The 25,237-nt window shown below is 45.3% G+C and overlaps 1 protein-coding gene across 2 annotated transcripts in view; it reads left to right on the top strand.

Annotated features, from left to right (window-relative positions):
• The window catches only part of AJAP1 (adherens junctions associated protein 1), a 96,972-nt gene that overhangs the window by 41,709 nt on the left and 30,026 nt on the right, over nt 1–25,237 (top strand). For both annotated transcript variants that reach the window (XM_042480319.1, XM_042480318.1), the window contains exon 2: nt 42–790. In XM_042480319.1, the coding sequence (XP_042336253.1) occupies nt 42–790 (749 nt within the window). The remainder of the gene's footprint in view (nt 1–41; nt 791–25,237) is intronic.

The following is a 25,237-nucleotide window of genomic DNA, read 5'->3' as shown; positions in this document are numbered from 1 at the left end:
TTGTTTGCTTCTGTCTAATGCGCCCGCATCTCTCTCCGCAGGTCAGGTTATCCTGTACGAAGCCATGCTTGGATTTTAATAGCCATGTTTCGACTTGCCATGGATTTCACCTCTTGTGACTCTTTGGGCCAAGGCCATAGACACCCCTTGTTGCAAAGACCTGCTCTCCGGTACGGATTCCCTCACGGCCCTTTGTGGAGTCTTAGATCCGGGCAGCAAGCGAGGGCTCATGGGATTGTGAGGCACCACGTGTTTTCCTCTTTAGAACGCTCTAGCGGGCAGCTGCCCAAAACGTATCATTCCAAAAGGCTACACAAAGCCACGGACCTCCTCTGGAAAAGCGGGCAGCCGGAACGCTTGGCCGCTGTGAAATCAGGACTATCCCTGCTGGCCTCTGGGAGAACGGAGTCCTTGAAACGGAGGAAAAGGTACCTGCGGGCCATCGGCAAGCCCACCATGGAGCCGGAGGTGATCGTCTGGGGGTCGACCAGTCCGTTGGATCCCCTTGAGAGCAGCACCTTCCCGGGGATTTACGAGAGCACCACCACCACTTCTGTTTTACAACGTACCACCATGACCACCACCATGACCACCACCACCATGACCGCCACCGTCACAACCCCTACCCCTGCCACTTCCACGACAGTCCAGCCCAAAGGGCCCGGCCCTGGATTTAACACCCCCAGGAAAAACCCAGGTGGGGTCAGCACAATGGGACCACCGGCCACCTCTGATGGCAACAGGAAAGAAGTCGATGCTCCTCCGCTGAAGACACCAGGAGATAGTTCAGGTAGGTTGGGATCCATGTTTCATGGGGGTCCTCTTGTGGGCATGGCATGCTTGGCTTGTTTCTCGCTATGTTGACCCCACATAGGAGGGGGAAAATACAGGTTGTCCTCGTACTTGTTGATATGGAGTTGGACACATTCTGGGGATCTGGGGTCAATTTCCCCGGGGGCTGTGTGGGGTACAAGAAGGAAAGTAAGCTAACAGACTGGAAGTCACCAGGTGTTCACTCCCAGTTAGGAAACATTAATGGATGCTTGAAATGCAATGTGTTTAAAAAGGGAAATCTCTGCTCCTTGAGGCTGGCAGGAATGCAATTAATCTTCTACTCATTTATGGCAGGCAGCACGATTCCCATCTCTTCATATATTTCTGTTTCTATATCTATGTTTATGGAAAGATAAAGTTAAAGACACATCAATGTTTAGGGTGTAAAGAATATTCATGGATTTTCTCAGATTCAGTGAAGGCATTGGGAAGGGCTTAGGAGGATTGTCTCAAATTTTGGACTGGATGGTCCTTGGGGTCTCGGACTTTCAACACCCAATGGTCCCAATGCGGAATGGTCTTCATGCCCAATTAATGCCCTTGCTCAATGGTCACATTGACTCTATTGCGCACTGTGTCCCAATGTGCAATGGAAGCTCCCATTGTGAAACAGTACATCTTGCACAATGCTCCATTTTGCATGGTTGCTATTTTGCTAGCATAGTTGTGTATCATCTCAATGACACATTTCTGTCGTTGTACAGTTATGCATTGTAGAGTCTGATACGGCAACTGGGTCATTATATTTTATATATCTTTTATTATTTGCTTGTGCTTTTTCTCCCTGCGTTATGTCTTGCCGACAGCCTACAGTCACGGGCGATCAATTTATTATTGGCATTTATCTCCCGGTCTCAATTTGTTGACATTTATCCGCTCGTGTCTGAAAAGTTCGGCCGGTGCAAAATGCGGGCCATCAATCCCCCTTTTTCTCTTTCCTAAGCCTCCAGCTGCCTTCGTTTTAAGAGACTGCAGGCGGGGAGTGGTTTAGTGGTATTTTAAAAAATTGATTACTGTTGAAAATGGAATTAAATATCAGTTTCAAGAAAAGATTTCAGCCACGGTGCAAGCTGGAATTCGCTCTGATCCTTCATCTTTATGTAAGGAGTTCTCCGGGGGTTTAAAGGGGGCTTGTCTCTAAAGCTTTGTAAATCTGGGCCACGTCGGCATAATCAAATGTAAACCCTTTCCTTGTTCCTTGGATTGCTCCCCACCGAAATCGTTCAGACATGGGCAAAGAAGTGGGCTTTCACTTTATTGGGAATTAGGTTTGCCGTCCCTGAAGTTAAACCAGAGAGGCTCATGTTTGAAGTAAATTAAATTTCAGAATTGCTGGTCACTGGGAAAAATAGAGAGAGAATGGAATTGTTTGGGATTTTACAGTATAATCTATACCCAGATTAATTTCTCTAATGGAGCTGTCTTCTGGAAGAACAGATATTAACGTACTCCTGTCTCTGAATACAGAACTAGTCATTAGAGGAGATGTATGGGCTCTTGCTATAACCAGAAGGCTTCTCTCTCTCCCTCCTTCCAACTCAGGAAGAAGAAGAAGAAGAGCAGGGCAACGTAATGGGAAGGAGGTTGACCAAGCGATCCCTTGGAGTAGTTAATTCTTTAATTGTATTTTTTAAAACTTGGGGTCTAGGCCAACTTTCTCCCAATGTGGGGGCCAAAATGTTTTGGATCCAGATTCCTCCCTTACCTTGCTCTCTTCTTCCAGAGATGACAGGCAGCTGCCTTACAACATTTGTTGTTGTGGTTGTGTGCCTTCAAGTCATTTCCAACTTATGGCGATCCTCAGGTGGATCTAGCATGGGGTTTCCTTGGCAAGATTTGTTCAAAGGAGGTTTGCCATGGCCTTCCCCTGAAGCTTAGAAATCGTGACTTCCCTAAGGTTTCCCATTGGGTTTCCTAGCCAAGCTGGGAATCAAACCCTGGTCTCCAGAGTCATGGTCCAATGTTCAAACCAGTCCCATCTTGTCCATGAAACCCACTTGGCCAAGTCCCATGCTCTCAGACTCAGGGGAAAGCAACAGCAAACCTCCTCTGCACAAACCATGCCAAGAAAATGCCACGATAGGGTGGTTGTAAATTGGAAATGACTAGAAGACACAACCACAACAGCGGTAGGAGGAAGCTCCAAATCGGGTATAGATGTCGTGAAAGTTTGGACCCAATTTGGGGGTTTGAAGGACACAGCAAGCCCAGAGGACACAGGGTGAGACACCCATGTAGACAAGGCTTTAGTTAAGTATTGTTGCTGTTGTTGTTGTTGTTGTGTGCCTTCAAGTCATTTCTATCTTATGGTGGCCCTAAGGCCACCTATTATGGGGTTTTCATGGCAAGATTTGCTCAAAGGAGCTTTGCCATTGCCTTCCTTTGAAGCTGGGAGAGTGTGACGTTTTAGGGCTGAGCTGGAAATTGAACCCTGGTCTCCAGAGTCATCGCCTAACACCCAGATCACTGGGCCATGCTGGTTCTCAAGTTATTTTAGATAATTAGTTGATCTGGAAACTTGGTCCATGTTTCTACAAACGTTTCCACCCATTTGAGTGACTCGCTCGGTCCGAGGCCGGGCAAAGGGTCTGAGGGTGGATGGATGGATGGATGGGGCAAGAGCTCCACGTTGGTCCACGCGGAACCACGTTTTCTGACCCTGGCCGCCAACTTCTCCTGGAGGGACCTCCATAGCGAGGTGCATCAATCCACGAACCAGGCTTTCTGGAGCTTTGTTGCTAATAGCAACACATTCCCGACTTGCGTTTGAAGTGGCGCGATTTCCACCCACGCACACCTTCCTACTGAGAAAACACTCGCGTAGCGTTGGGAAGAAACCCAAAAGGGCAAGTCTTCTGGAGTCTTTCTCGGCAGCTTGGAGGTGAGAGGCTGAGGACGGTTTGCCATTTGCTCCAGTGCAGAGGAAAAATGACAAGGTTTTGCTATTTATACATAAAACACACATTTTTATAACAAACTTATAAAAACCAAGCCACGCTTGATCAATAAGACACGATGTGTAATCTTGGCTCCCGTTACATGATGTTACGCCTTGTTATACATTATATCGTGTACCGTGGAAACAAATAGAAATGGAGAGTCGGAGGAACCTGAAAATATAACGTATGAAGCTGCCATGGAAGAGGTTTCCCGCTGCTCTTCTGTATGAACCCACCATTTTGGTCATGCATCATTCGTCCCATCCTCCATGATGGACAGTTAACGTTGTCCTGCCTCTTCCTTTTCTGAGATTGGAGCATCTCATCTGATTATTAAAAGTTGATCATCTCCTGGTTGTAAAATGGGTTTCGTGACATTGAAGGAATGCAGTTGGGAATAATAGCACAGAGGCAACAGTTTTGTGCAAGAGCCAACATGGCATAGTGTTTTGAGCATTGAACTATGACTCTGAAGAACAGGGTTCAAATCCCAGCTCAGCCAAAGAAGCCCACTATGCAACCTTGGGTGCGTTACACACTCTCAGCCCCAGAAAACCCTTTGGGTTGCCATAGGTCAGAAACAACATCAGTGCCATACAGAGGTGACTCATTCAGAAGCACCTCCAAGATGGTGATGGATACAGGTCAAGCTGAGCGTGAGGACTGTTTCTAGATGAGGGCTGACAATAATTTAAAGTACGTCTCCTCGTGTAGACTGGGAAAATGCATGCTTGAACATTATGACACCATAGAAACCCCGTGTTCAAGTTGTGAGGACCACCTGCTAATTCTGTCAGGGACAAAGCATCTGTGAGCAATAGATTTCATCTTGCTGTTGTTGGTGCCTGCCTTCAAATAGTTTCTGACTTGTGGCGACCCTATTGTGGGGTTTTCTGGGCAAGGTTTGTTCAGAGGGGATTGTCTTTGCCTGACTCTGAAGCTGAGAGAGCATGACTTGGGTAAGGTCACCCAGTATAATAGTCATAGCTTCAACTCCATGGATAGCTCCAGTCCTACTGCCCCATGGACTTTGGAGCCACCAGCTGCCACTGTTAAGTGATTCCTTTTTCCATGGGTCATCCCAGGTCTCTCTCCAAAATCTCAAGCTCCTCCTTCTCCTTCCAACAAGATTGTTTTCTTTTCCCCTCCCAGACTTTCCATGGGATTGGAGACATTCTTCCTCTCATTTTCCTATTTGACCAAAGCAGTATGTTCCGCATCTCCCGCATGCCTCCCTTTCCTGGCTGCTGGTGTTTTCTAGGCAAATACCTCCAGTTTCTCCTAATTACTGCTTTCCCCAAGGGTTAAGGTTTGCATGGAAGATAAGCCTGCCATTCAGTAATGATATCTGACAAGACGGAGCCACGGCGGGAGGAACCGCCGCAATGCATTTTGGTTTGAACCGTCATTGGGCGACCGCTGTTAATTGCCATGGCATGGATTGGCCTTCAGCAGATTTCTTTCCTTCGTGAGGACATCAAAAGGAGATAGCTGGAGTTAATTTATCCGGCTGCAAGTAGCGAGGCTGCATGGCTTTGATACCTGTCTTTGGGCTTGAATCCTGTCAGTCAAAATGTGGCTCGCTTTGAAGTATCCATGGCCCAAACCCTTGTAAAAAATCGCTGAAAGGGGATATAATTGTATATAGCCTCCAGGGCTGTATTTACAAATAAATCCTGGGGCATTAATGAGAGAACGGAGTCCACATTCAACCGCAATAACAACAGCAATGCAACAGGTAGTCAAATAATCTACCAAACTGGTAGATCCATCTAGAAGGTCTCCCTGGTTCTGAGTGTGTCCAAAATTAATCTGGTCGCAGTAAGAGTTCTTCAAGTACTCTGAGATTCAGGAAGAATGGACCACTCCATATGGAATCCTATAAGTTAGTTCCAACCTGAGTGTTGTTGTTAATTGCCATCGAGTTGGCTTTGACTCATGGCAACCCTATGAATGAGAGGTCGCTAAGACACCTTGCCATCAACAACCCTGCTCAGATCTTGCAAACTCAAGGCTTCCTTTAGGCATATTTGTCTTAACTTGAGCAGATTCATTGAATCAGTCACTGGATAGAGAGTCAACGTGTTGGTAGATCCCATAACTTCAATGAGTCTTCTCTAGCTGGGACTAGAAATGGGATAGTTGTTGTTGTGTGCCTTCAAGTGGTTTCCCACGTATGGCGACCCCAAGGCAAACCTATCATGGGGTTTTCTTGGTAAATTTCTTCAGCGAGTGTGACATGCCCAAGGAAACCCAGTGGGTCTCATGGCTGAGCTGGGATTCGAACCCTGGTATCCAGAGTCCTGGCTCAAAGCCCCAACCATAACACGATGCAGGCCAACATTTTGATGCTGTTGTCTGAAAGTGGCATATTTGGTTCCCAGGTGAAAAACATGGCAGGGCTCATGTACATTGAATCGCGGCATGGAAGAAGAAGTTTTGACAGGTGTCGCTTGTTGCCTGGTGGCATGATAAGCAACACCTGCAATGATCCCCTCTTCTCCCCAGCTATTAAAGATCCATGAGTCCTGTCCTGTTTTTCACCTGGAAACCCTACGTGCCACGTTTTGTTCTTGGCTCCATCGAAACATATTATTTGAGGGAGCTTAAGTTGCTTTCCTCAGTCTGGCACTTTCCATCTGTGTACAAATCCCACTGTCCAATTTCTGGCTTTGGTTGAAGGGATTTGCAATATAATACGTCTGGAAAGTGCCCAGATTGGGCAGCCTTTCTAAAGCATGGTATACGACACTTGATGCAACGAACCTCTGCCACACATCTGTTGTATCCCTTCTCTGTAGTTTGCTCCCATACCAAACACCAAAGGTAGTTGAATAGTCTAAAACATGGGGAATTATGGTAAAACGGCCTCTAAAAATGCATTTAGAAATGTTTAAAAATAACAGGACTAGGCTACTTGTTGCATCAAAATGGGCACCAAGGACGCCTAATCTGTCAAATACAGAACTACGTAATAGGACAGATAACAATATTGTCAACAGCAATAATGCATTTGTAACATCAGTGAATTAATGCCAAGTAGTATGTATGTAAGAACCAGCATGGTTTAGTGGTTCAAGCTTTGGACTACAACTCTGGAGACCAAGGTTCAATTCCCTGCTTGGTCACAGACACCCCTTGGGTTTCTAATTTATGGCAACCCGAAGGCAAACTCATCGCAGAGTTTTCTGGGGCTGAGAGTGTGTGACTTCCCAAAATGACTCAATAGGTTTCTATGCCTGAGTGGGGACTTGAACTGGTCTCCAGTATTCTAGTCCAATGGTCAAACTACTGCACCACACTGGGCTCCTATGAGCCATAGCGTAGTATTGTTGAATACTATGAACTACTAAAAAGGTGAATGGGTAGAGCAAATCTAGCCTGAATTCTCTGTAGAAGACAAAATGACTACATTGAGGTCATCATAGTTTGGACATATTGGGAGATTATGTGACTCTTTGGAGAAGACAGTGATGCTCAGCAAAGTGGAAGGTGGTGGGAAAAGAGGGAGACCTCATTACAGAAAGATGGACTCTATCAATAAGCTGCCCTGCATTTGCAAGACTTGAACGGGACTGTTAAGCATCTTTTGGAAGCATCTTCTCTCATTCATAGGGTTACCATAAGCCAGCGTCAACTTGTCAGCAACAACAAAGGCACCTAGAGTTTTCCAACCCATGTGTCAAAACCGACTTGGCAACACTAAACACCCACAACATCCCACTGTTAAACAAGGCTGGTAACACGGTTGTACGATGTGCCGGATTTAACCTAACCATGTTCTCATAAAGGACTAATCCTTGTGATGATCAAAAGTGCTCCGTTTTGCCTCCTGAAGAGATCTGGGTAGAATTGAGCTTTGTGCGTTGCCGTTTTACATGCGCGCTCCCAAGGACGCTTGCCTTTGCTGCTTTGTCCTTGTCAATAGAGAAGCTTTTTGGTGAAGCCACTCGCTGACATTCACCGAATTCCACGGAGAGAGGTTCGATGACGCCGGAGCTGCCATGTTTCCAGTTGCGAGGAGGAATGGAGCACGTCTAATTAATATCAATGTCAAAGAAAACCCGTTAAAGGGGAAACGACAGGTGATGGGGGAAGAGAGCGTTGTGCATTCAAGACCTTTCCTTTCAACTGTACGTTTGAAGCACTTCCTTTCCCTCCAGCAGAATATAATGGGATTTCAATCATGCAAGCATCAGTTAAAACATAAAATCCATCAAAATGAAGCAGGGAGAGTAATATCCTCTTGTATTTAGGTATTAACCACTTCTTGGCTCCAAGTAGTCAGTCCATGCCTTCACAATGCAGAGGTCATGATGTAGGTGCATGCCTCTTACCTAAGGATATATAGACTCTGCATGGTTTTTTTCTCATCCTTGATAGAAGAAGTATGCAAAGGGAACTTGCAGCATCTTTGAGGCTGACTGAAAGAAAGACGTTGGTAGCATGAGCTTCATAGATTTGAGCCATAGAAATTAGACATTCATTGGCATGGACAACTTATTCAACCTATTCCATGCTCCCAGCTTCATTCTTTCCATTTGTCTCAAAGGTGCTACAAGATCCCTTTGAATGCTGATTTTGCCGACTAACATGGCTATACCTTTGAATTCTGCCACCTTCATGAAAAAAGGTCCCTCAAGATGTCAAGGCATCCAGCCAAAAAAGACTATCAACTACTGTGAGATTTTTACGGTGCTTTTTAGTCATGCATCAACAACACATTAGCTTAAATCAACATTTCCCAAACTTTGATCCTCCAGATGTTTTGGACTTCAGCTCCTAGAACTCCTGGTCACTGGTCAAACTAACTAGAGATTCTGAGATTTGAAGTCCAAAACACCTGGAGGACCAAAGCTTGGGAAGCCTTGGCCTAAATTATATTGCCAGTCCAAACTGGGGGCGGGGGGCACTGAGCCAACTGGATTTACCTTCATGATGTCCCATGGTGGAAGAATAGGTTGAATGTCAACATAGGTCCAGTTTCTATGAATGGATGTGAAGAAAGCTGATAGGAAGAGCATCATTTGAGATGTGGAGCTGGAGGAGAGTTCTGCAGATATGTCTGACCGCCCAAGAGATGAATGAATGGATCTGAGAGCAAGTCAAGGCGGGACTTTCCATAGGAGCCAAAATGTCTCATCCTAGGCTATCGTACTTTGGACATAACATGAGATGACACGACCCATTGGAAAAAAGATGATAATGTAGAATGGAAAGTAGTAGGGAAGGAGCAAGATCTTGGATTCCATCAAGGAAGCCACAGCCTGAGTTTGGAGGACATGAACAAGGATGGGAAGAAGGGGTTTGGATGCCTCATTTGATAAGGTCACCATAAATCAAAGCCAGTTTGATGACAATTGACAACAGAGTCAAGCTGGGAGTAACCAACAGGATCCTAGCCACAAAAGTACTGCATATTATGTAAAAATACACAAAACCCATCATATGAGAGCAGTCACTTAGAAGGCTGTATTCAGCCACATAGCCTTAGCACATCTTTAAGGTCCATTTTCCCTATGCAGTCCTATTTTCTGGAAGGCATGCGGCCAGTTTTTTTGGGTTTTTTTTAATGTGCAATTTTTAATTTTAATTTGAAAGAGCAAGACGAATCACGAGGTCCTAATTTCTAGGCTTTAATAATTGTGCGACAGGCTGTGCGCGTTCCTCAAGATGCTCTCGTTTTGGTGCAGAAGGCTTTGCGTTCCACTTGGAGACACCATATGTTCAGAAATGAATGGAGATGAAGGGACTTGTCGGCGCCGCTTAATCTGGTTGATTGAATATTACAGTTTGCGGTATTCATCTTGTTAAATTTAGTGTGGCAATAAAACGACAAAGAAATATGCTTGTTCGGCTTGGCTGCACCCTTTTCTCTTTTGGGGTTTATTTGTCCCCGTGATGAAATGCGAAATAAAAATGGTGTGCATTTGTTTTTCCGTACCCCAAAGATTATAAGGCGAAGTTGGACAGGATGCGAAGGTGCGCTGGATGCATTGTCTTCTGAATGCTGTGGGTAGATTTCCATTTGTGTGATGCTGGGATTCCAGAGAGGCATGCAAATTTTCCTTAATTTCATTCTTTCATGCAAAAACCAAGGAACTCAGAAGTATCCTTCTTAGTGGGAGAGTGTTTAGCTCCTCACTTATTTAGGGAGACAGGATTAGGAACATTTACTCTAAACCATGTGCTTCTCGCTAGAAGGTGGATGCAGAGGAAAGTGGATGGTGAGCCCTGGTAGCATGACTTGGAGGCAAGGAAAAAGCTAACCAAGGAGTTTATCACACGAAGGAGATCGGGTGTTTATCCCATGAATATCCCAGACAAATTGTGTAATTATGCGAAATGGTTTCACACGATGTCGAGCAAAACCCGCCATTAAAGTGGCCACAAAGAAACATTAACACATATCTTTTTACTTTAGTGATTTCAGCGACAATGCATTTCGGATATCACTTCATTCACGCAATTGTGTGTGATAATCATTGGCGCAATTACTCGCTGTTTTCTGCTTTATTTCCGGGATGCTTTAAATGCGCTTTAACCTCGCTTTAATGCTGAAATTAGACCCAGTGTGATAAACTCCAAAGTAAATACAGAGCCCTGCTGAAGAGTCTTCAACAAATGGATTAAATCTTGCAAATGAGTGTAGGCTTCTGCTGTAATAGCTGAGCTGGAGATTGGCACACCGTCCTTTCTTCTTGACTGGAGCTGCTCATACCTAATAATAATAATAATAATAATAATAATAATAATAATAATCTTTTATTTATATCCTGCCTACTCTGATAAGGACTGAGGTCGCTTAAATACCCATATATCCATGTCCATTGAGAAACCTCCTGATACTAAGAGCTGTTTAGCAGTGGAATATGTTTCCTTGGAAGGTGGTGGTATCTCCTTCTTTGGAGGTTTTGAAACAGAGGTTGGATGGACATCTGTCACAAGGAGGGCATGGATGTTATCTTCCTGCATGGTAGGAAGACATTGGATTGGATGACCCTTGGGGTCTCTTGTAACTCTGTGATTCTTCATTTTGACTCGTGCGTTCGTTTTGCGATGAAATTGAAAACGGAGAGGGAGGACTTGTACCCAAGTTGTCGTACCTGCTTGTAGCCAAGGCAGTCTTAAGCTGTACCCTCTTGGAGGAAAGGGATTACCGCTCACGCATGATCCATTGGCATCCTGGTAGGTTATTATTATTATTAATAAGACCGACAGGGATTCATCTGTCACCTCCCATGAGGCGAAAGGAAAAATAATGGCCCGGAAGGTGAGGGGCGTCTGGCTGGGCTGATTAGAGTCAGTGGCAGCCAAGGCAGGTGTTCCCGCTAATTGACATCATTTGTCCTGAAAATGTGCTGAGATCAGGGGCTGAGCAAAGGCGCCGGGACAGAAAGGAAGGCGAGGGCAGAATCCCAGGGAGAGAGCCATGCTCTCGGGTAGAAACCGTAGCTCAAAAGCGTAGGAGCTCAACTCAAGACATGGCTTGATCCCCCCCTTTTTAAGGAAGGTCGGGTCTCTCCATTGGGTTGTCTCCCTTTTTTGCAGACAGGGAAAGAACTCAAATTTCTTTCCATCCCGTTTATGAAGAAATGTTTTCGTTATTGGAGCTTATCGCGTGGGGCTTGGGGAATGCAAATGGCACAGAAGGGAGCGGGAAGGGAATGGGGAAATCACCCATATTACCACACGGGGAACACCACTGATGCTGCGGAAGCCCCCAATCCGTCCCCCATCCATGCCACAGGAGGCGATTTTCAAGAACTGTTCAGAATCGTCCTGGAAAAGGATGGGGAATGGGTTGGGGACTTCCAGCGGCATTGACGATGTTCCCCCATGTGGTAATATGGATGACTTCCCTGTTCTGTTCTCTTCCCGCTCCCTTCTGTTACGCACCATTTGCGTTCCCTGAGCCCCGTGTGATACGCTCCATTGTCTTGAGCTACTGAACGCATCAATGTATGATTTAGGAACATAGGAAGTGGTCTTCAACCCAGGTTGCATTTGCATTGCAGAAATAGAGTGGTCCCTCCACATTCGCTGGGGTTAGGGTTGAAGGATCCCCACGGATGTGGAAAAACCACACATAAAAATCACTGTTATTTTTACCTGAGAGAATGTCAGGAATAAACCCTTTTAGAGCATGGCCCCCTTGGCCCAAAAAACCCATAAAAAAACCTATGGATGTCGGCCATGAAAGCCTTCAGCGTCACAATCTCCAGGTCCTCCAGCGCAACTCGACGGTCATCCTCTGTCAGAAGTTGATCGCAGAATCATTGCTGGAAGACCTACACATTCCTAGAGTATTTTTCTGCGCTGGAAATCGTATTTTTTACATGGTAATATTATTCTCTGTGGAGGAAGAAGCTGTTTCCTGCACAGAAAGGACAAACGAACCATGCGCAAAATGCACTTGGAGGGCTTCAATCGCAGCCGGAAGCAGCTTTTTCGTCTACTGTGTTGCAAGCGCTGTCGGAAAGCCTGAAAAACTGTAGCCGCTTTTGACATTTCTGGCCTATGCAGAGTCATGGTCTAAGTGGGTTTAAGGCAGCTTCCTATGTTCTTGAGAAAATCTATGCGCAGGACATGGCTTTTTCAAGTTCCTTTTCTTCGGCCGGTGCCCTCAGCTGTCACTTTTATTAAAAGTGATATGTTAAAAGCTTGTTCCTTTGCTCCGACCCATCAATACTGGAGTGTTGAACTCGGCAGAAAGGAAGAAGGGGGAAAAGAGGAGGAAAAGAAGACAAACTCTTTTTCCACGCTGCTTAGAAAGCCTATTGATTCTTCCGGTTTTAAAAGGCTGTATTCTGCCTTGATTGAAACCTCCGTCGAAGGCTTAAGGTAGCTCTTTTCATGCTTGAGTTAACAGTAAAAGAGTGGGTCTTTTATTGACTGGTCAGCGTACTCATTTTCTCCTTGATTTACCTCCGGTGGGTTTGCTTTTTTGTCAATTTTCGTCTCTTTCCATTTGCGTCTTGGGAGCATTCAGTGGCGCTTGGACCCCTGATGCTCAGAGGTGGCGCATTGCATTGTTGCAGGACCCCTTTTCCTCCAATGTTGGGGATATTTCAACAACAACAACTGTGATAACCCTGCCTTGTGTGCATAACCGAAAGTGACGCTTCCTCACTTCCGGTTCCAGGAATCAACCAAAACATGGCTGATCCTCACACCTTTGGTCTTCTTTCAGAGCATGGAGGCATGCAAATTGCACCAAACCAATAGATTTTTGTACCTGTCTGGACAAATTTCTGCATTTTTTAGCTATTTTCCCAGCTACTAACCAATGAGCATCCAGTTTATGTAGGGTTGCCATATTCTAGTCCCTCGTGTCTGGATATCTAATTTGTATATTATGCAAATTATTGTAATTATGCATAGTGTTAATTTGCATTCTGATTGCGCATGATTATGACTTTTTTTAGTCCCTTCAATCCGGGATTTTTCCAGGTATTCTGGGACAAATGGCAACCTTAGGTTTATGGTGGCTTTGGGAGGCCACAAAACAGGGACCCCAGCCCACATGTGGCTCATGGGACATGCTTTCTTTGCCCCAGCCTTCAGGGGTCAGTTTCACATGGAAAAGAGAGCACTTGTGACATAATTCGCCGCTTATTTCTGACCAAGTTAACCTTGTTTGCATCCTTGCAATACTGAAGAGAAAACAAAACTGTTACATGATGGCATCTTCTTGCATGTAAAGTTTGAAAACCATGAAAAGGGTCGCCATAATTCAGAAGCAACTTGAAGGCACACAGCAAGTCTGCTGGGACTTTTCTTCTCCTCCAGGATTCCTGTGCTGGAACCAGCTTTCTCTGACCTAATGCACCCCAAATCTATTGGACTACAGTTCCCATTCAGTATATGATGGGAAGCATAGTCTACATTTGTACTCTAATAATAATAATAATAATAATAATAATAATAATACAGTAATACATTTCTGCTTGGTACCTAGCTGGGGAAAGCTTGCTTGGGCATCGTCTCACATCCAAATCTTTTGTCTCAAAGCAGGGGATTTATTCTTTAGTCGTGCGCAAGAGATGTCAAGGGAAGAAAGAATGCTAGTGATCCACAACCCTGGCTTGTTCCTCTTGGAAATGGTGCGTCTGGGGTGTTTGTTGATTGCTGAAAATGCAATCAACAAACTATCAAGACTCCAATTCCCTGTTTCTAGAAAGTGAGGAGGAAAGGCAGAAAGGAATGGAGAGGGGAGGAATGGAGGAAACCTATTCCCCGAACTGCCGTTTCACAGCAGAAACAGATTAAGCCCACACAAGTGGGATTTGTTTATTTGCGTTCCAGTGCTACAAGAAAGAAGTGAAAGCATCTTAATGCAGAGTTAGCTGGTTTTACCCTCGATTGAGCCTAAGAAAGAAACAGGGAAGGTGAATTGAGATGTTAATCCTGGTCTGAGCCAGCGATGGCTGGTGGTTTCTCTGTCAGTCGAACATCTGCTCTGCTTTTTGGTCTAAGGCAGTTGTTCCCAAACTTTGCTGCTCCAGATGTTTGGGACGTCAAGCTCCCAGGATTCCTGCCTGTTGGCCAAGGTGTCTGGGGCTTCTGGGAATTGAAGTCCAAAACACCTAGAAGACCAAAGTTTGGAGACCACTGGAGCAAGCTTTACAGGAGCTATCCAGATTTACATGGAATCACCAACCACCATTGGTCCAGCCCATTTATTTCGACAAGAGGCTTTGCAAAATTCATACTGTTCTCCAGGGTAGTGCTCAGAAATGGCTCCTGAGGCAGGAGCTGGTTGTTATTTGTTGCTATTATTCTTATCTGCCTGCAGTTTGGTCACAGCTTAGCATGACCTTTTCCTAGGGTTGTCTTGGTGAGATTTCTTCAGAGGAGGAGTGCCATTGCCATCCTCTGAAGCCAAGAGAGTAGCACTCGCCCAAACTCACCTGGTGGGTTTCCAGGGTTGAGCAGGCATTTGAACCCTGGTTTCCCAGAGTCTAAGCCCAGCATTCAAACTGCTAACTCTCCCTTCAGGTTGACTCTGACTTTTGATGTCCCTCTCCTAGAGTTCCTTGTCCAGTTTTAATCAGAGGAGGTCTGACATGGCTTTCCTTTGAGGCTGAGAGAGTGTGACATGCCCAAGCTCACTAGTTTCCATGGTTGAGCACCAGTTTGGACTCTGGTTTGCCAGAGTCTAACACTCAGACCACTGTCCCATGCTGGGTCTTCTTTTTCTTTTTAATATTGGAAACATTTCTTCAGAGGAAGTTTACGATTGCCTTCCTCACAGGCTGAGAGAGCGTGACTTGCCCAAGATTTCCCAAAGGGTGTCCCTGGCTGAGTGGGGCTTCAGATCCCATTTTGTGGAGTGCTAGCCCAAGGGCCCTTTCCCACAACACAATTTTAGTGCTACGATTCCATTTTAACAATCATGACAACATCCTCTAGAATCCTGATGATTAGAGAGGTGCTCAAACTCTCTGGCCCAGGATTCTAAGTTCCTCTTTCCTAAACTACAAATCCCAGGATTCCATAGTATGCAACTATGGCAGTGAAGTGGGACCTGAATGCTATAATTGTGGAGAGTGTGATGGCCACAGGACTCAGATTGCTGGGCCACGTTGGCACTGCAGCATCTGAATGAAGTAGATGGAGAGAGAGAGAGAGAGAGATGTCCAGGATGCCTTGTCTTAACACAGAATGAATTTGTTCAAACACCGCAAAGCTCAGAGGTCTCCGAAGCACCTGATCTTTCAATTGTAACCTTTCTGATTATTTTGACATCTTCCGTTAGAGTCAATTACACTCGGCTTGCAGGAGCTGCGGCCCCAGACTCCGCTCTGGCAGAGATGAACTTTTACTCTCTGCTGCTGCTGTGTTTAACTAATATGCTTTGGGCATCAAGAGGAGGAGAGGAGGAGGAGGAGGAAGAGGAAGACATAGGAAAAGGAATAGGAGGGGGAGGAACAGAAGGTGGAAGAAGAGGAGGAAGAAGAGAATGGGGAACAGGAGGAGGAGGAGGAAGAAGAGGAGGAGGAATAGAAAGAGGAAGAGAAGTATAGGAGGAGGAGGAAGAGAAGGAGGAATAGGAGGAGGAACAGTAGGAGGAAGAAGGGGAGGAAGAAGAAGAGGAAGAGAAGGAAGAAGAAAAGGAGGCAGAGGAAGAGGAGAATGGGGAACAAGAGGAGGAGGAAGAAGAGGAGGAATAGAAGGAGGGGGAGGAGAAGGAGGAATGGGAGGAGGAAGAAGAGGAGAAAAAGGAACAAGAGGAGGAGGAAGGAGGGAAAGGAATGGGAGGAGGAAGATGAGGAGGAGAGCTCCTGCAATTATGATCCATCATGAAAATATAAATAAAATGACCAGCTAGATGGATCTGTCAGTTTTCTTTCCTCCTGCATTTGATTAAAGAAACAAACCTTTGAAAATCACTTGAATTTGCCAGGGTTTGCAAATTTCGGAAACCAGCTGAGTGGCTGATTCTCTTTTTTAAAGTCCTGCTTAGCCAAAAGGTAGGGCAGTCTAGCTTTTGGGAACGCCTCTGTGTTAGGAAAGCAAAGAGATTCCTTTCCCTTAGCCAACACTTTTGAAAGCGAGCCCTTGAGGGGACCGAGGATTTCTTGGCTGTTAATTAGGAACGTATGGCTCCCGGCAATTGCAGCGCTGACTTTTATGGCCGTGGCTCAGCGAAAACCTTCGTCCCGAATCAATTTTCATCAGAATCAAATTACGCAAGTGGCCAACAGGCTCCCAGAACATTTGTGAAAGATCCAAAGACTAGGGAGCGGAGATATCCGTAGGGCAGAACATCAAGCTGCACCGTAGAGCCTTGCGTTTTGGCTTTCGGGTGGAAGTCAGCCATTTTGTGGAGGCAACTATCTTCCCTGGTCTGAAGGAGCTCCAAAGTTAGATTGTGTGGATATTCGCCATCATTTCACTTGTTCATGAGGTGCTTCCACCATTCCATACCTTCCACCATTTTCTTTGGTCAGTCATGTGGGTGAACTCCATTGTGTTGGTTTTGTATAACATCAACCAATGGATCCAATTCAGAAGAAAAGAGATTCCACCTGAACATTAGGAGGAACGTCTCGATTTTGCAAAATTTGGTAAGAACACGGAAGGATTCGATAAATTCGTGGAGGATGGGTTTATCAATTCCTGCTACTCAAGATGGCGCCCTATTGCTTCAAGTAGGTTTCTATGCAGAATCTGCAGGATTCAAAGGTTGGTAGAGTCTCCTTCTTTGGAGGTCTTTAAATGGAGATTGGTTTGCCATCTCTTGCGATTGTTATTGTTGCGTATCCCTGTATGACAAGGGATTGGATTAGATGGTCCTTATGCTCCCCTCCAATTCAAAGATTCTGTATAGAAACCTACTTGACGCAATATGGAGCCATCCTGACTTGCAGGTATTGATAAACCTATCCTCCATGAATTTATCCAAACCCTCTGTGTTCCTACCAAATTTTGCAACATCTGAATTGAATGCCAACAATCTGCTTCAAACAAAAATGTCCAGCAAAAGAACTGAAGCATGCATAAGCCATGCACCAGATTTGAGGCAATGTGTTTTTTCCCAAGCATCCTTGGAATGGCTTGGGAATGGGGGAAAAACATTCCTTGATCTTACATTAGGATGAGAAACCTTTGTGAATTTCCATCTCCAGTGAGCTAAGCTAGGTCTAGAAAATGTCGCCACGAAGCAGTAAATATCCAGGGAGATTAATATTGAAATAATGCAAATTTTTGGCAAAGTGAGGGCTTTTATTTCAGGGGGTGGGGGATAGAGGGGTCTTCCATTCAGCTGCGTTGAATGTATTCCTTCCAAAGCGAATGTTCAAGTTACAGATCATTTAGAGCGGCCCTGCCCTTTGTAGAGCGTTTGTCCTTTATTTGGAAAGCCGCACTTGGAGCTGTGCAGCAAAAGGGCCCTTTTTGGCCCTCAGACGACGGACTGGATAATGGACTAGTCCTCAAGAAAGCCAAAGTTAGATCTTGCCATTTTGGACAATTGAGGTTAATGTGTGGCATTGAACGCAAGCTGGTGGAATGAAGGATAATTGGGTAAATAATCCTGAAGAGCTCGGTAATGAGAGCGAGTGCTTAATTACACGTTAATTACCAGGCAGTAGATTGCCTCTGGAAATTGCACAGGGGGAAATTGTATCATCCCTGGAACGTCATGCGGATGCGCCTGGTGCGCCTGGATTCACACAGCCCTCCTTCAAAGGAAGTGTGCTGAACATCGTCCAGATAATGGCAGGAAGAGAAGGACCATGGGCTCTGATGATCTGCCAAATGGGACAAAGAACATGTAATTCTAGGGGAAGGAAAGAAGTGCGCAACTACTTACTGGGCAACTACAAACTGCTTTAGCTCTTCTTTGCTTGAGTCTCCTTCCTCATTCATTACTGATGCCATCTTGACCACAGTTTTCACCTGCAAAAGGATGGGAGCCATGTGCCTACATAGTGTGGCTATTAGCAGTCCTGGGCCTCATTCCCACTTCCAATTAAAGAGGTTTGTGATCCGAATCGATGGATCAATTCAACAGCGGAGCGTGGTTCGCACTATATTTGCCTGGATCGCATTTTTCCCCCTCTAAAATAACCCACTTGTGGTTCGCATTTACAAATGAACTGATTCAAAATGGACCCGCTCCAGCCGGCCAAATGGCAAATTTAAATCAATTCTGATCTGCATCTGGTTCACATTTGTGCAGAATTGATTTATCAAAAAAGATGCGAGGGGGGGGGGAATTCGGCATCTCTGAAACACTTTAGTGATTCGGTTCAAGTGGGAACCAGGGCCATTTGAACCAGTTCAAACTGATTTGCAATCTGGTTTAAAAGGTAGTGGGAACCAGGCCCTGGATCCTTTGCTGGGAGAAAGGGCAGGAGAGAAACTGGAGATACAAGCAAGCAGAGCGAGCATGACATAAAGCTTTGCGCATTGGACTATGACTCTGGAGACCAGTGTTCGATTCGCCCTTGACCATGAAACCCATTGGGTAACCTTGGGCCACATACTCTCAGCGTTGGGGAAGGCAATAGCAAAGAAAGTCTTGCCAAGAAAACCCTGCGAAAGGTCAGAGACGACGACAACGACAACAACCTGTTGCGACATTTTGTATTAATGATAGTTTTGGGGGCAGTTGCACATAGACTTCATTGCAGTAGCCCAGCCAGCAAGTGAAAAAGTGCAATCAATGTGATGCAGATAAACAGGCTTGACTTGGGACTATCTCATCTTGACACCACCATCAGTACCTAACTCCACAACCCAAGCACTGTGCTACATCATGTTGGCCAACCTATTAAATTCCAATTTTGGGGATGCTTTCTGAATATACCATAATTCTTCTTCGCCCCTCTTCCTCCATTTCTAAAAGACCAAGATCAGTTGCATCTGCTGTAAGAGCTGAAGGTGAAAGCCAAGGAACGATGGTTTAATTCAACCTGAAGGCCTTCGAGGGGTACATATCCAGTTGCTTACGCAATAATGCTTGCTGATGGATCAAACTTCGGTCGACATGCCGGGCCAGGAGGGCAACATATGGAAAAATGCCCTGCCATTTCCAACTCAGTGGATGGGGCTTGGCTTCACCGAGACGCAAACTGACAGGTTTTGGTTCTTGCAAGAAAACAGAACAGAAAGCAGTCTAAAGACACAGAGGTGAGCATGAAGCGCGTTCCATCGAGATGAGATGGTCCAAGTCAAGCCTGTTTATTCGCATCACTCCAGTGCCTTTGAAGAGCATGCTTTGCAGGGAATCACAAAATGAAAGGAAACGTACAATAAAACAAGATTAAGGGGAAAAAATACGCCAGAAGAGTAAAAATGAGATGAGATAAAGAATAGTTGTATTCCCATTTCTCTCTCTCTTTCATTGCTATTGCTGATGGTGGAAGCTTTATGACATAGGAGAACAGAATTGATTGATTGATTGATATTGATATTGATATTGATGTTTTTTCCCCAAGTTTTCCCAAACAAGGTTAAGTTAAAATCTTACTTTACAAAGGGTAAAAAAGGTATTAAATAAAAGTATTGTTTTTAAAAAGTCGGTTAAAAATAGTCAAAAGCATAATAAATAATAATAATGATGATATTTATTTCCACTCCGCCTCTCCAACAAGATCGAGGCAGCTTACAATACAATACAATACAATACAATACAATACAATACAATAAATCCCACTCTCCCCTCCCTCTTTAAACCAAATCAAGATAATAATTGCAACATAACAATAACTATAATAAAATATAATTAAAACCCATTAAAACAGGATTACTAGTAATAGAGAAGAAATACAGCACACCAAAACATACACACTACTGCCTTCATAAGAGAGCCAATGTGGTGTAGTGGTTTCCGCATCCGACTACGGTCCAATCTGCACCGCATTCATAATTCAGTTTGATGCTGCTTTAATTGCCACCGCTCAGTGCTGTGGAGTTCTGGGATTTGTAGTTTGCAGCCGACTGTGGCAGCCTCTCCTCGCTTGTCTGTTCTTCCTCATTAGCAACCTTTTCCTTTCTTGATCACACACTGAGGTTGCTTGGTCACATGCGTCCCAGTTTTCGGTTGTGACACATTAGAAGGTATGGTAATGGGGTGTTTTTGCGATTTCTTTTCACACTAGACCAAATTGGTTTCTCTCTGGGTGTCTGCCACGCTGCAATGAGCATACTTCCTTCTTCTGTCAGGATTTCAGGCGATCAGGTGCGATAAGTTGGGGGACGCAAGGCAGGATGTAAACCTTTTCCGGCGGCATCGGGGACGTAACTGAAGGTGACAGCAAATCATTAGTGTTTGACTATAGCTTATCCATGGTGAATGTGGAAACTCTTTTGCTCCATTGGCTCAGAGCATCAACTAAACAGACACAGGGTTGGCCTTGCCTTTGTGGCTCAGGAGATGCCTTGGCAGCTTGTGCAAGGATCGTGTTGGATGTGAGATCTGGGTTTGGAAAAAAGATGGCTCTCTTGCCATATCGTGGCCTACACCACAGAAGTTTGCCAGTTCTTGGCCACATTGCAGAGTCCCAACACAACCTGGTTAGTGAATTGTGAAGATATGTATCAGGTTGGTGGCAAGAGAATTACAATGTGCCCAAGGGAATTCTGACACACTTTGGGCACTCCTGGTACATCCTAGACATATCCGATGCACATTGAGCACCTTTGATAGACATGGGGCACTGTTGGTAGACATCGGGCACCTTTAATAGACTTTGGGCACTTCTGGTAGACATCAGGCAGTTCTGATAGACATTGCGTACTTTGGTAGACATTAGGCACTTATGATAGACATTGGGCACAGTTGGTAGACATTGGGCATTTCTGGTAGACATTGGGCACTTCTGGTAGAGATGGGGCACTTCTAATACACATTGGACATTTCTGGTAGACACTGCACACATTTGGTAGACATTGGGCATTTCTGGTAGACACTGAGCACTTCTGGTAAACATGGGACATTCTGATGCACATTGGGTACTTCTGATGTTCACTGGGTGCTCTACTTGTGCTCCAGAACTTCCCAACTGGTGTCTGGATGTGCAGTGGGCATCTCCTGGATGCTCATTGTTGCCCATTGCCCATTGCACCATGACACATCAGTAACTCCGCCATTGTGCAATAGACACACAATGTAGTGACATCACAGCAGCAGCTGAGTGAATATGGACATTGCAAAACTGCTCAGTTCTATTTCCTAAACAGTCAAGTCCATCTTTGAGACCGTAACTGAATAAGGATATAGATATGGGGGAGTGATGAAAGGCATTGTCCCCCAAGTAAGATTTATGTTCCTAGCACATGAAGATGAAATAATCGGGAAGCCGCCTCTCTGTCACAGAATTCAGTTTAGAACTTCTGCAAGAGCGTCATGCAAGAGAGAGAATCTGAGAAACAACAAACAACAGGACCAAGGTGGGAGGAAACCTCCTTACTCCAATCTCTCAGAGCCGAGGGATCAAGGGAGGAATCCAGCCAGAGGCGCAGCATGTGCCATCCTGCTGTGACTCCGCTTGAGCTGGTCGCCCGGTGAGCTGAGTAAATGCCAGCAGCCATGGACGCCAGCTGTTGGATCTCAGTTGGAAAGCCGCATTACCAAGTCTGATAGAATCACACACCATGCACCTTCTAGGAAAACATGTGCTCGGGGGTTCTCTCGAGCTCTTCTTGTTGTTATGTGCTTTTGGGCTGAGTCCAACTTAAGGCGAATCTATCCAAAGGTTTTCTGGGCAAGATTTATTCAGAGAAGATTTTTGTGGTTTTTTCAGACTATGTGCCCATGTTCTACAAGAGTTTATTCTGATGTTTTGCCAGCATCTGTGGCTGGTGTCTTCATCTTCCTTTCTCTGAAGATGCCAACCACAGATGCTGGTGAAACATCAGGAATGAACTCTTCTAGAACATGGCCACATAGCCCAAAAAATGCACAAAAATCGATGGATGCTGGCCGCAAAAGCCTTCAATTTCATATTCAGAGGAGGCTTGCCCTTTCCTTCCTTTGTAGCTGAGAGAATGGCACATGCCCAAAGTCATGGAACGGGTGTCCAAGGCTGAGTGAGTCTTCTGGAATCCTAGCCTGACATTCAAACCACGGCATCACACCAGCTCTCATAATTTCTTCAGAGGTGGTTTGCCCTTGCTTTCTACTGAGGCTGAGAAAGAGGGACTTGCAAAAGGTCACCCAGTAATTTTTTCTTGATCAGTGGAGATTTGAACCCTGGTCTCCTGGAGTCCTAGTCCAGCACTCTAACCATTACACCACATTAAGTCTCTTGTTCCAATCTCCAGCCATCCTGCCCTAGAATAGTCTTGGCAAGATTACTCAGAAGAGGTTTGCCACGGACTTCTCGCTCTTCCCAGTCAGCTCAGGCACAAGCAAACTAAGTATCCTCTCCTCACTTGTTCATTCCTCCTCATTCATAACTTTTGCCATCCTGACCAACCAAATGATGTTGCTTGGCCGCCGGTGTCCCAGTTTCCATTTGTGAAACATTGGAGGGTATATTAGAACCCGGCAATGGAGAGGCATTGAGCTGATGAGCTGCAGCCGGACCCTAAGGAAAGGAAATCTGCCGATCGTCTTGGCTCTGCAAATGAAGTGTTTAGGTAGTTTTCCTCAAGCGGCCTCCTTCAGTCAAGTGGAAGGACGCCTTGCAGGAAAACACAGGGTGGCTGCCGATAATTGCAGCAGCCAGGCACCACTTGCGCTTCATCCCCCGCGCATAATTAGTGCAGCTAATCCCACATCCAGATGTCACTTCAGCCAATGATTACACCGGGCCTTTTTCATTTGCACTGGCTTTTGATTAGTTTCCGAGCAAAACTGAAAGCACTGACAACGATTACCTAGAAAGCCCCAAAGAGCTTGGCTGCCTGAAGGTCCCCTTCTCTGCATCCAGAAAACATATCCAGGGGTAGCTGGGTTGGCCATGGGGCAAAGTACAGTAACATCCCAAATCTGCAAAACAGTGTTCCCTTTATTGGGACAACCAAATGCAAAAAATACATGTTGCAACATGGATTCTCCCCCCCCCCCTCCAAATTTGGTTGACCCAATAAAGGTGGTTGATTTTGTGGGGTTTGGATGTTATTATCCCAGAGGCTGTTGTAAAGTATTAGTAATTTTGAAGATACATTTCCGGTGATCTAAAGTCAGGACGTTTTGGGAAGCAGCACCCCAGTTGTGCAAGTCTCCCCTCCAAAAAGTCTCTTCTCTTGACTTTCAGGAGCGCAGCAAAGACGTGTGTGTGTGTGTGTGTGTGTGTGTGTGTGTAATTCTACTGTGCCTCTAATCTGCTTTAACCTCCTGCTGGGACCATGGCTTTGTAAACTGACCCAGTTATTTTATGCCACCTCTTTCTGGCTTTTTAAATCATTGAATCTATGCACTGTGTGTGTGTGTGTGTGTGTGTGTGTATCTAATTTGTTGAGATTCTGTGTCGGGCTGCTGCAAGATAAATCTCCACCTCTGCAGTTAGGCATTTCAGGTTCAACACAGCCTTGGTTTGTGCAACTGAACCAAGATGTTCAATGTGCAACTGAATGCACAACCAAAGGGGCATATTCGTGCATAGCACACAGTGTGCTTCCATTTGCAATGAACATTAATGAGCAGTACACATCCATGCACAGTATCTCCACATGTGAAATTCTGGTTCCACAACCTTGAACTAAATGCCATTATTCCACACTGGACAAAATAATCCCAATTACTTCTGCAGGAGAATTTTGTCATTGTTTTTATTCATCTTTGGGTTGGCTGCAACTTATGCGATTGACTCATAGGGTATTCTTTGCATGATTTCTTCAGAGGAGGTTTGCCATCAGTGCCTCACTCTGAGGCTGAGAGAGAATGACTTGCCCAAAATTACCCAAGGGAGCTCCTTTGGCCGAATGGGGATTTGAAGCCTGAGCTCCCATCAAAGTCCAACACTTGAACTGTTACACCACTCTGTTTCTCCAAAGTTTCTTTGGCAAGATTTAGGTTGATCACCATTGCCTTCTTCTGAGGCTGAGAGAGTGGGACTTGTCCAAAGTCACCCATTGAGTTGCTATGGCTGGGCGGGGATTTGAACTCTGCGCTCCAGAGTTGTAGTCCAATGTTCAAACCATTCAGATCTGTTGTTCTTATGCACCTTCAAGTCAACTTCAACCTATGATAATCCAGAATCCATGGATTTTTGTATCTATGGGGGGTTAATAGCACCAAATCCCAGCAGATATCAAGAGCCCACTATAGCTCACAGCCAAGGAGAAAAGGGATGAAGTTTCTGACATCCCCAGAAATAGTCCTAGAATACTTCAGACCCCAAAACCTTTAGCCAAGATTGATGTGAAGCTGGAAGAGACTGTGATGGGCAGATTGACTGAGTCAAGGTTGGAGGACTTGGACTGGGCTCTTGAAGGTCTTTCATTCATAGGGTCATCACAAGTCGCACTTCACTGAATGGCAATTGACAACGGTGACAACAACGTTCCTATCCCTTCACTCCTGGTCGTCTTACACCCGCCATTGCCACGAAGGAGTCTTTGGTGGCCACCCGTGCTTCTCCTTCACTGTTGGTCTTTGTTACTGTTCCCTGGTGTGTCTTCATTCTCCACCTGGTTGCATCCTCGCAGCAGCTCCGAGTGATCCTTTTTATCGGAGCTAACAAAACAAGTTGAAGGAGAGCAAGGAAATAAAGAATCTGTCCACAGGCTATCATTACCAGAGCTGTTTGGCAGCAGCTGTCTCCGTGACTCACGCTAGCAAAGGTGACCTTGGCTTTATTATATGAGATTGTCAGCAGTGGTGTCTCCAGGCCTTTGATTGATACTTCAGATGCGTCTTGGCAGAAGGAACCCACCCTTCTTCCTGAAAGGCATCTCCGCTTGCTGGCATTGCTCATCGTCCCTGCCTCTCTCTCTCTGAGCATTGGTGCAAATATATGTGATCTGGTGTGATGTGGTAGTAGTCTCAGTGTTGGTATAAGACT

Source organism: Sceloporus undulatus, chromosome 7, assembly GCF_019175285.1.
Source record: "Sceloporus undulatus isolate JIND9_A2432 ecotype Alabama chromosome 7, SceUnd_v1.1, whole genome shotgun sequence".
Lineage (NCBI taxonomy): Eukaryota > Metazoa > Chordata > Lepidosauria > Squamata > Phrynosomatidae > Sceloporus > Sceloporus undulatus.
The sequence above is the reverse complement of the archived record's forward strand: the minus strand, read 5'-3'. Positions and strand labels throughout refer to the sequence as shown.